This window comes from Vanessa atalanta, chromosome 12 (genome assembly GCF_905147765.1).
Source record: "Vanessa atalanta chromosome 12, ilVanAtal1.2, whole genome shotgun sequence".
In the NCBI taxonomy this organism is placed as follows: domain Eukaryota; kingdom Metazoa; phylum Arthropoda; class Insecta; order Lepidoptera; family Nymphalidae; genus Vanessa; species Vanessa atalanta.
Genome location: NC_061882.1, coordinates 10,059,163 through 10,071,749, shown reverse-complemented (window position 1 = coordinate 10,071,749; position 12,587 = coordinate 10,059,163). Strand labels below are relative to the sequence as shown.

The following is a 12,587-nucleotide window of genomic DNA, read 5'->3' as shown; positions in this document are numbered from 1 at the left end:
TATTTTTGAACACTTTCTAGGATCCTGTTATAAAAACGTATACATTGCCCCAAAAAAGAGTTACTAACCCTGTATAATCGAGTACTTGGAGTATTAAGTTTATCCTAGTATTAATAGAATGTATGACCATGCATGTACCAAAAATGCACCATAGATATTGAGTTTCCATGGCCGGAAATTCTAAAGTATCAATATGGAAAGACGTTTGAAGTGTTACACTGGGCCTCAGAAAGCACGTAAGTTATCCGCACTTGGTTTCATTCATTAGCTATATCTACAATTAAAAACAAATCCAAAGATTCGTTTAGAAGCACCGTCATACATATATATTATATAATGATAATGATGTACATAAACAGAGTAACGCTAAACGCTTGCAGATAACATAATCTAAATGTTTACAAGCAGATTATGCAAATAATAACATCTACTGAATAATTACTCACGTTACGTTAATTATTTATTAACTATGTATAATATAATTAGCTATATATTTGTAAGCAACGATGCATATTTCTCCTTTTTTCTAACTTTCGAAAAGATGGCCTTCCATAGTTTCATAATCTTAGGTTGTGAATTTTGAAAATTTCTCTCACATACGCTTACATTCCATATTCCTGCACAAAATTTCACGATGTAAGACCCACCGGCTTAGGCTGTGTATTTTATGTCTGTTAGAGATTTCAAAAGTTGAAAGAGTCACATTTGACATTGGCGGAACTATCTGTGGCCTGCTGTTACAAATAAAAGCCATAAAAAAGTGACACAACTCCATATAATTCAAGAATTGGAAACAAAATAATTATACCAAGCTTCATTTTTAGATCCTAATAAAGTTAATAAATCATTCTTAGGGCATACGCAATTTTAATAACATTCCACAGTCTATTTGAGCTGCCGCTAAGCAGCGGTGAGCGGTTCCGTAAGAATTTACTTCCGACTTAAAGTGATACGCCATTTCGATACGTGTACTCGTAAACGTATACATTAAGAGTCTTAATTTCGCATTTTACGCTTGTGTTCTGCAGTGAGATCCGAGTATCTTCTTACAGAATAGCTTTTATTTGATATCGAAAATTATCTTATTAGTAAAACAAATATGTTTCAGAATATACATCTATGTATCTGATAAGAAAACATGGCAATCCGTGTGATTGTTAGATCTCGTATAGAAATGAAATAATTGTATGTGATTTGTACAATATTGTATTAAAACAGGCGTAGCTACTGTGTTTCTTGTTATTTCCTAAGAACCCACATTTCGAATCAGTCTTAACGCTTAACTATTCAAAAGTATTTATAAAGCGACTACTTAATTTTTTAAGGTAAAAGTTTAAGATTGGGGTCGTGATTGTCCAGTAGATAGAAGACATGAATCTTTACAGATGTTGGATTTCAAACCCGGAGAATTACTGAATTGAAGTGCTAAATTGTGTTCAATTAATACATCTCGTGCTTGGTGGTAAAAGTAAGAAAAAGTGAGGAAACTTGCATATGGTATAGGATAAGCTATCACGAATTACCAAGCATTGCAGTAGCGTGGTGGAGTAACTTTCTCCTTAAAAGAGATAGGAGGTCTTTGCCCAGCAGTGGGACGTTACTTGTTAGTACTTTACTTTAGGATTGGGAAACTGGTAATTACGTACAATTGTAATATTAAAATAATAATACATTAATATATTTGTACGTATCCTAAAATTTATTCATATCACGAAGAGAATGAGAATCAATTATTTCATAGAGAATCTTATAGACCGCATATTATATTATGAACAATCAAGCGAACGAAGATATTTACAATACCCAATATACATTTATATAGTTGAACGGAAACAGCTCGCTTAGTTACAGGCTGCTATGCATTCAACTATAAACTTGACCAGTTTGTATAATTTTGATAAGGAAAACTGGTTCTTCTATACCTGTGAATAAGGTAAAAAAATCTGTGCAAGTAATTCCCTAAGAGGTCAATCCATTTCATCGGCAGGACAGCCAATTTCGTTCCGCAATAAACATTCATTGTGCTGTGGAAACGCTTATTTAAAGGAGGATGACTTGAGATATTGGTACTTTATTTATATTAAATACTCACCTTTATATATATAACTTGATAATAGTTTAACATAAGATTTTATAACGCTATATAATTTATTGCAACATAAAAAAATATATCCTACATTGGAGCAGCGTGCTCGAATAACCTTCAATCATGTCCATATTAAACTTGATTAATATTAAATAAAACGACATTTTTATAATCCTTTCGCATATAATAGCAAAATAATTATTTTTACAAAATATTTGATATCCTTTTAATTAGCACCTTGTATATATTTCATAAATTGCTCGAAAACACAATGTAACTTTAAGTTTGGATCGGTCCAGTCTTTCTCAGTCTTATCATACCAGAAGTATTTACCTTTCACTGACTGATCAATATCTAAAGCCAAATAAACTGGGACACGACTTGACTCTTCCATAGTTAGGAAACCAGAATTTTTCGTCATATTTGTCTTAACGTGGCCGGGGTGCATGGAGTTCACAGATATCCCTCGACCGATTTCCATCTGCTGGACTCTGGTTAAAGCGCACAGAGCAACTTTTGAAATTCTATAAGCAAGTAGAGATGTTTCAGCAAAATCGTCATCGTTTACACTTCCAGCCTTAACTGAATCTAGAAACCAATTAACGAAAGCATTTACGTCATCCAATTTGATATCTGGCTTCGTCAGTCGATTGATCCAGTATTTATTTTTCAAATTAGAAATATGACCACAATCACTCGACATATTTATAACCCGTGCGTTGATTTTCAATACCGGGAATAGGTATTCTTGGATTAATAATATACTGAAATAATTAACGTCGATAACATATTTCGAGTCTTCATATGTAGTTTTCGTGAAGTCTGCTGTGATCACTCCAGCATTGTTAATAAGAATATCCAAACCACCATGTTTTTTCTTTAAATGTTCAGCCAAAGCTTTTACGCTATTTTTGTCAGTGACTTCTAGTTGGTAGAAATGGGGCTTGTAACCTTCTTTTTTTAAATTTTCGATTGCTTCTTGACCTCTCTTTGCATCTCTCGCTGTTACATAAACAGTACCAACTCCTCTTCTACAGAGTTCCTGGACTATGGCGTAGCCTATACCTTTATTGGAACCAGTGACAACAGCAACTTTATCAGACATATTTGCGATGCTGACCTCAAATGTACTGAAGATTGTTTTCAATTTCGCAGTTATAAATACATTTCTGATAAGAAAAGTAGTAACGAATAGCATAAAGGAAAATCCCGACGTTGTCTCTCTGATACGCTTGAGAATTTTCAAGCTCTATTTTAGTAATATCAATTTTATTGAGATTACTTTAGTTCCGTATATAATACTGAGGGATAGTAGGAAAACTATTAAATAGAAGAAATGTGGACTGCCCAAACAAAATGCTTAAAATACTCTATGATTGAATCCATAACTTAATTTGGAATAGTGTAATCGTATTTTCTAGTCAAAACTTAGTAATTAAAAATACAGTGTACACTTGTATATATCTTTTTTTTTTTAGTATTTATTTATTCAAATATTTTTTCCTTATTTTGTGTACTGAAAAAAATAGTGAAAAGTAGTAGAAAATATATCAAGTTAGTAATTTATAAGAGACAAATGTTACAAATAGACATAATTCTATCGAATCTTTATGTCTGTATATTTGGATTGACTATTCATTCGTAACGTAGATGGGACACGTATACAGTTCTAGTTCTCGTTCTAGTTTGTGCATGTATTTAATTTACATGTTGATTTTTTAACCCCGAAAATGCGATGTTTTCTTCTTTAGTTAATTTATAAAACAAGATGTTTATAACGATAAAGTAATATACTTCATACAAGATAATATATTAATGATAAAAAGCGTGGAAAAGGGGTTTATTGCATTTAATATACCTCTAAGATAAACATTTCTGCACTTTTAACATCCTTAATTGAGCCTTCGAATGGACAAAATTTGAATCAGAACTGGAATATTGGCAGGTTTATTTATGAGCAACCCGAAGATTTGCAGTACGAACTCGAAGATCGGAAATGCATTCGAACCGATTCCAAGTTAAAAACGGTGGCTTTGAAGTCCGAGTGACAATTGACGTAACTTCAACTACTGATTGTTTCAAATGGCAGCTTATCGACGGTGATCAAAAGGCGCTGGACAAAACTATCTTCTATATTTTGTATATATTTATACCATTTAATAATAATGCGTCAAAACATCTATATTGAAAAGAGAATGTTCTTTATGTAGACTTGTAGAGTCCTGTAACCGAAGTGTACAGTTACAGTGGCGTTACTGTTGATGCCAAGTTGCAATGGGTCCCCCATATTAACGGGTTGGCGAGTAGACTGAGTTCTGCAGCATTTGCGGTCAAAAAAATTAGATTATTTACCGATGTTGATACGCCTCGCTTAGTATATTTCATTTACTTTCACAGTATAATGCCTTACGGTATTAAGAAAGAATCATTAAGGTATAAATTTAAAGATATCAAGATATTAACTGTTGCTTACAGAAAAATATTAATGATTTTATGAGAAAATGTGATTCTCATAGCATTGGTACAAGGAACAAACACAAATTTGTTCCTCCTGTTACTCGACCGCATACAGTCAGTAACTCTTTTGTGGGGCAATGTATTACTACTACACTGTTCTACAACAGGATCCCAGAAAGCGTTCAAATTGCTTCTGTTGCAAATTAAAAAAAAAAATTAAGGAACGCTTGTGTGTGAAAGGTTACTATACAATTAGTGAGTTTATTGATAGTACGATCGCTTCCTGGCTATTTCTATTTATATTCAATATATGTATTGACAAAAAAAGACCCACTGAGTTTCTTTCGCTGGTTCTTCTCAGGTCAGGGTGTTTCCTTTTCCGAACCGGTGGTAGAGTTTAATTTGACTATCAATGCAGTAAGTGTAATGCTTCTATATTGAATAAAGGAACTTGAGTTTCAGTTGAGTTTGAGTTTACCGGAGTATTTGTGCTTAACGTTTACTTACTACAGTTATCGTTTGACTTTTTTCAGTAAATGTTTGCTGTATTTGCATATCTTGTTAAACGTGTGTGATTGCATGGCGTTACGTACAGACTCGTGCTTTCTTCCAAAAACAAACTGATCAATGTTGTGACAGTTTTTCAAGATAGTAAAAAATAGTCAGCAATTGATCTAAAACTAATAGAAATTACAACTGACTTAACTAGAGAAAAATTAGCTTGCAGGTATTTTAAGTATAAGTAATATTAACTTTACCTAGAGCTCACTGTTGCGACGCTAACTTCTCATCTCATTTGACAAAATCGAATAACAGATGAGGCAAAATGATGGATCAGAACGATAACCAACGTACGTAAACAAACATGATAAATTCAGGTAGTCTTACCGGCGATAAAAATATGTAGCGCAGCAGCGTATTCCTGCGGGGTCGATTAAGTAGAACGAATTAAGTGATTCATCACCCTGTTACGAAGCTTGCGTGTGAAACCGCGATGTTACCCTTTGCTAAGTGGGAGGAATTACTTACCTTACATTAGCTACTCAGGGTTCAGTATTAAAATTTCGTAATATTTGTTTTGCCAATGGCTTACGGGCCGCCTAGCGATGAGAAAGTCGCATCGATCCTGACCCCGTGGGCTATTGTCGTTCCCACTCCCAACAGAAGTGATAAGATTAAAAGGAGGGGTAAATAGGAAATATTAGTAATTCCTTAATTAAGTTGGGCATTGCTACTATTCTTTTAAAAAAAAATTCCCGATCTGCAAAGTTAACTCAACTTCTTTGTGAAGGGACAGACTGATTGTAGAAGTTATTTCCCCCACATGACTAGATAGGGTATGTGGGACTACACACCTAATAAGCGGATCTACAAGCTAGAAGGTTTCCCGGTTCAAAGATCTACTTAGGCGAAGTTAGATAGTCAGCAGAGGATGCCTCTGCTGACCTCTCCGCTGGTCCTGGTCTCGCTTCGTTGCCTCCTACTGTGACATGATACTTTTGCAAAAAGAGACAATCTACTCGGTTGACGGAGATCTCTCGCTGCCCAGCATGGTATTAATCACAAAGTGTAAATATATATATATAAGTTAAATCAGAGAGAGAGTGAAAGACTTACAACAAAAATCGCTACCAGGGAATGCCTCTAGTCCACGGGTACACTCCGTAGGGTTTAATGCATCATATCCAGTAGCACTGAACACTCGCGGCAAGACGGTGATACTTGCCGCCTTGCTATCCCTTGGAGATATTAATCGAAATCGTCATGTCCAGTAAGCGCCTGCGTCAGTCTGTTGGTGAGTGTTTCATCTCTTCTCGCTATCCAGTGACTCAAAAGGGGGCGAATCCCTGCCACTGTCGCCAGCCCTGCTGAACCCAAGTTGTGATGCCGTCTGTGATCCAGGGCTCGTTGGGCTAAAGCACTAGTTCTAGAGGGATGAGACGGCTGCCATCCGAAACCGCTAGACGTCTGCCATCACCTCCGCCTTGTGTTCTCAGGGCGGATCGCTCTCGAGTAGCGTCGCCTTTGTTCATAACACTTTACAACTAACATTCATTAACAACATATCGCCTTGACGACTGTTACCATGTGTGGCATCTGCAGAAGGACTTGTACCGAACAATCACTTTAATGGTTAATGGTTCACCGTACAGCGCCATGCCGGCTATTTTCTGAGCTATATTAGTAATTCATTAAAAAGTGGCGTTTTTGATGGAATAAATAATGTTTATTCTTTGAATTATAGCCACGGAACCCTAATCTTTATAATTGAAGCCACAGACAGAAATAAACAATATAACATTTTAATGAACAAAATCGGATTATATTCAGCGAAATTAAATCTCAATTTTATTCTTTGGCTTGTCTTAAACAGAATCGTTAACATTATAATAATTTAATAAAACGTAATACACGTTTAATTAAAATTAGCTCTTGGAAATAGAATTGAATAATAACGAGAAATAGTAAAAAGGATAAATTGCTAAAATACTATTTAGATTTTTTTTTTATAATAAACGTTATTTAGGCTCTTCTAGTCGCGTTGCTACATTTACTTTTCATTTAATCAAGCCGCTTTCAGAGTATAATCTATTTAATTATGATATTATAATGAAATTTCCAAGCAGAAGGCGAAGGGCAAGAGGCGAAGCATACAACTTACGATTTTTTTAATTTTCAACTCTACACTCAAACTATTACCTATTTAGAACAACTCATTTATTATCCACTCATCGGGATACACTATTTTTAAATAAAAAGTACCACTTTTTTATGTTACATGGGCAAACAACATCCTGATGGATGTTCCATCAGCAGGAAGCCCTGCTGATAGAAAGTGATTAGCACCGCCCATGGACATCTGCAACACCAGGGGTTGCAGGTGCGTTGCCGGCCTTTGAGGAATAAGTACGCTCTATTCCCTCACAGCCCTCCTTGTTGAATTATCACCTTTATATAATAAAATAAACTCAACAAATGTAATATAATTTCTTTTTTGCTTTGCTTTACTCGTCGTCTTACGCACATTAAGACATCTTCTAACGAGACAAGCGTCACTTAATTATTGTAATGAACGCCGATAATCATTTAGCGTGAAGGGGCACTCCTTCGTGAGTAAAAAGATCTATTATAACTTATTGTAAAATCATAAAAATCTGCTAACAGTCATTGAAGCTATCGAGGAACAGATACAAAAACGAAATTCCAACTCTGATAACCTGCTCCTTATTGAAGTGGTTTCATAACATCGCTATAACAGCTCGGATTCGGAGCGTTATATTGATTTCTGTGTAAAATATGAAAACAACTAAACGAGCTTTAATAAACTTTTGTAAAATGATACAAAGCCGATGAAAACTAGAGTAAATATATACATTGAAAAACCTTTATATACAGGGTGACTGGTGAATTACTATCAATATTTAAGGAGAATACTTGCTACATGATTCTCATTCGAATTATGTAAAAAAAATAGGTACTTAATTTTTGTCCAAATTTCCAAAAATACGATTTGAATAAATGAAGCGTGGACACATTGCCAGCGGCGCGTGCGGCGTAGTGTTGTACTGTGCCGCTTGCCACCCGCAACCCCCGTCCCGTGGGCCATGGCTAATTAGGTCAGTAGGTCGAGAGCCACCGTATGGTTCTTATGTCAGTCTACCCGCGCGCGCGCCTAGCGTTCGATCTTACGAGTATACCTAATCTACTGTGTGTGAGTGTGACCCGTCATCAGTAATTAGGTATAGCTTATCATTACACAAATGCGGAGTACTTGGACGTGGTTCGTGCTTTTGCGCGTGCGAATGATAGCTTGCCGGGTGCTACCTCTTTGTACCGGGAGATGTTCCCAAATCTCTGAGTACTCGTCAATGTAAAATAGTTTACGTTTTATATCAATAATCTTAATAATCATTCACAATTGGAAGATAAAATTGTTACCATTTGCAAGAATTCTCTTGTTTTTACTGAAAATTGTCATTTTATAAGCTCAATATAAAATAAGGTGTAGGTTGACTAAAAATCTTTAACAGTAATTTATGTTTGGGTGAGTTCGCGTGAATTCCATATTTGAACGAGTTTTTGGAGGTATTTAATTTCTTGGAAACACATCCCAATCATACCAAATTTTACCTTTAACTGTCACGTGGATTCAGCTTTATGTACTTTGACTGATACGACTGGACTGGCTATTCAAAACTCTAGTTTGTATGAAGTAAATTATCTTTAAAGTTGCAATTTAAATTTGACCATCACATTTTGTCTTTTTTATACACTTAATCTTACTTAGAAAATTAAGTAAATTCTTTAAGGAATGCAAATTCTTAACAAGGATAAGCTTAAATGACAATCCGACGTTGAAATAAAGCGTCTCATTATAAACGCTGAGAAAGATTCGTTGAAAAATTTATATTTAAGAAGTCATAAATATAATTTACAAGCAACCCGACTTTGTGCGGGTAAATTATTATTTCGAGAATTTTAAATACATATTAAGGTACTGGTTTTGGTCACGGATCCATCTAACTGATGATGATGTCATTAATTTTTATAAAATAGTTAGGCTAAATGGCAACTTGATGGTGAGTGGTTGCCACCACCTATTGATATTGACGCCTTATAAAATTTCAACCATTACTTACATCTTCAATGTGCCACTAACTTTGGGAACTAAATTGTTATGCTCCATATTCCTTTATCAACACTAGCTTGCTCACCCTTCAACTAAAACACAACTGAAGGTAAGTATTATTGTTCGGCGGTAGAATATCTGATTAGTGGGCGACACCTACCAAAATGGGCATGCACAATGCCGTACCATTGAATAAACTAGGTACCTCCTTTTGGTCGATTTCTACCAGGGTGGCCATTCTTAAAGGAACTGCACAGGATTTGCTTTTCAATAAAAATACAAGTGCAATCTTTATTTATGTTACGTACCATAACTACGACGTACTTATTCTGAGATTTCTGATTCAAAGTATATAATAGCTCAAGCCTTGTAAGAAATGGATCGAAATATCTCCGGTCAAGTTCCACCAACTAGGCCAACCAAATCACCACCATCTAACATCCTTCCACTTCTTCGAGCAAAATAAACAAATTTATATATTAATTAAAGGCTGTCTCGTTGACGAGTATCGTAAGTAGATTTTCAATTAATTTTCGCTTAAGTATTAATTGAAAATCAAAGATATCTCGTCTAATATATTAATCCGATTAATTAAACCGACATAAAATGTACAAGTAATATATTATATTCAAAAACCATAAATTTTACTTATATTAAATTACATAGTGTTACTATTTAAATAATCACGCGACATACACATTTATTAGTCGTTTATTTTTAAAAGAAACAAGCTTTGGGCTGTAAAATAGTGTTCATTTGTCAAGATATCTGAGATTTAATTAAAAATAGTTTAAATTATGACGGTGAGTAGCGTTCGTAATTTGAAATTTATTTTGATTAATAAATACAAACAAGGTTTTTATGTTAATTAAACACATGTTGCTAATTCCATTGGCGATGTATAACCTGATTTATAGATAACTAGCGATCCGGATAGCGATATTTATGGCATTTTTTGTAAAAGATAAGATTATTTTTATAAATGATGTTCTTATTTTAAAAATCTATTTTGTTCTTGGATAAATTGGTCTTTAAATTAAACGAATTTGGTTTCTTGATTCCGCTCATGTCTCTGTATTCTCTGTAATAAATAAAGTGAGAAGAATACAATAATAAACGTATATCATATAATTCATAACAATCGCGGTTAACATAAAGCATCCCGGATTAAAAGATTATCAGGGAGTCGAAACTGGAAACACGCACGCGGTTAACCGCGATAGGTTTCATGCGTTGCGGTGAGAGAAGAATATTTGGGATTACAGTTTCCGATACGATCTTTGTATGATAGTTGTAATACGATCGTACGACACGATTGTCGCTGGCCAAGAGTTGAGCCCCTGCGGTACTATTTTGTAAGATCTCATTTCGTATCTCACTAAATAAATGTTGAAAACAACACTTAACTTATGCTGATACGTGTTTTTTTATGATTATTAAAGTCAATTTTGAATAATATGTTATTTCACGATCGTATTCTGTGGTTTGTTTTGAGCCACGAGTTTATTGTTTTCATTATCTATAGCTGTACTGAATTTGATTTGTGGGTTCGTATCGTTTGAATTGATGCAAAAGCTGGAAACGAAATCGAATAAAAAGAGTCTGATCACTGACAGATCGATACCAATTAATACAATGTTTGTAGTCAAAATAGCGGAAGTAAAATACTCAGACCCTACCACCAAGTATCTTGTGCAACGCCTGGATAGGTATCACCCACTCATCAGACCGATGACCGACTCATCTACCGTCAAACATCAGTACTTAGTATTTTTGTGTTCAAGTTTGAAGTATGAGTGAGCCAGTGTAACCAGATGAGCGAACGCTACTTGTTTAATAAAATTGTATATACTTTTCCCAAACCGAGCTGCATCTTTTCGTATAAGTTTTATGTGTTGTTTTAATGTTTTTTTTTTTGTAGTCTGGCATTAAATAAAAGGTAATAGATACTTGATCCATTTTATTTTTATATAGATTTGGTAAAATCACGCTAAAAATAAATACTCATATACTGTATCAATGTTCAAGACGCCATTGAAATAATCATTTTAACCAAGTATTCAAATTTTTACACAAATTTTGTATTGAAATCCATAGTTTGGTTCGTTCACTTCATAACAGCGTAGTATCATGCCCTTATATGTTTGTATATCAATACTATTGATTATAACAATATAATTTAAATCTAAAACGAAAAATAATAACAAAAATAATTAATTTCAAACTGTACTCTAATAACACAAGATTTTGAGACTATGCGTAAATATATCTTGCCGTAGTTCAATTTTTATTTTTTTTGCGCGTTCAATTGCTGAGGCACCGTGGAGTTTTGGACCAGTCCTACGGCGAGTGTCTACGTCTGGGAACTGTACATCATTGCAGGTAGGCTCTGGTATTAAGTGAAGAACCTCTCGAAAGCCGTCCAGCCCAAACGTATTCTTCTTTGAGTCTCCTCAAATTTCTTCCGGCCCAGCTGTATAGTTTGATGACCTGAAAAGACCAATGGTGTTAAACGGCTCTCCAATTTAAGTTGGGCAGGTCTTTTTAATTTACTGTTCATAAATTCATTGAAAATTCTAATTCGTAATCATTAAAAATATTGCAGGTTTTACATGATTTACTTTATTGATTGTTATTGTTGATAACAATTTTCATGAGTTTTTAAGATTCTAAAATTAACCTTTATTTTAACCTTGGACTAAATATTTCCTTGGTATTTTTAAAAAAAGATTTGCTTAATAACTTTAGAACGAGCGAGACATTACTTTATAATTACATACTTGAATTGAAGTTTGGTTAGCATATTTTAGTTGTAATTTTTAAAATATTAGTATAGTGAAAATGTCTTATTTGTGAGGTTTTTTTTAGAAAGTACTAGAACTAACTAACGAAGCTTTAAATACAAAATTGGTTTAAGATTTACCAGTTTCAACGGTGTTTTGTATTTTTATTAACTTAATAATTAAATTGTTATGTTAATAAATATTTTAATAGAACTGTATCTACCGTGATCATGATTTGAGATCACCGCAACCTCCGACTTCGACTAGAAGAGTTTCTTCGTTTACATCCATTTCATTATTAATGATTTTGTATCGTCGAATACCTCGTGCACCTTTCGCACGCAGTGTTAGATGACGATGAATGAACATTGCTTGAGGCACTTCGATGTTTCATAATGTATATGGAACTAGCTCTCGTTCTCGGCTTCGTACGTGTTTTAGGGATCAGTGTTAGGCATAAAAAAGTATATATATGTTCTTCTTTAGGGTTCGAGCTTGCTAACAGAGGCTTGACCGTGAAAAAGCACCAGATACATACAGAGTTTCTTTTATATGTTTTATTTATTTAATTCGATTTACGTAGAAAAATGGCAGAAGTACCTGTTAAAAAAAAATTGTGTCTTGACGGTCA

General features: G+C 34.3%; 1 protein-coding gene across 1 annotated transcript; it reads right to left on the bottom strand.

The window, feature by feature from the left end:
- Positions 1 to 2,219: 2,219 nt before the first annotated feature.
- LOC125067687 (carbonyl reductase [NADPH] 3-like) lies at positions 2,220 to 3,207 on the bottom strand. Its single transcript, XM_047676406.1, has one exon. The coding sequence runs from the start codon at positions 3,189 to 3,191 to the stop codon at positions 2,313 to 2,315; it is 879 nt and encodes a 292-aa protein (XP_047532362.1). The 5' UTR covers positions 3,192 to 3,207; the 3' UTR covers positions 2,220 to 2,312.
- Between the last annotated feature and the right edge of the window lie 9,380 nt (positions 3,208 to 12,587).

What these genes read in the sequence shown, in the direction of transcription:
- LOC125067687 (XM_047676406.1), bottom strand. Translation starts at nt 3,191, where the DNA reads ATGTCTGATAAAGTTGCTGTTGTCACTGGTTCCAATAAAGGTATAGGC.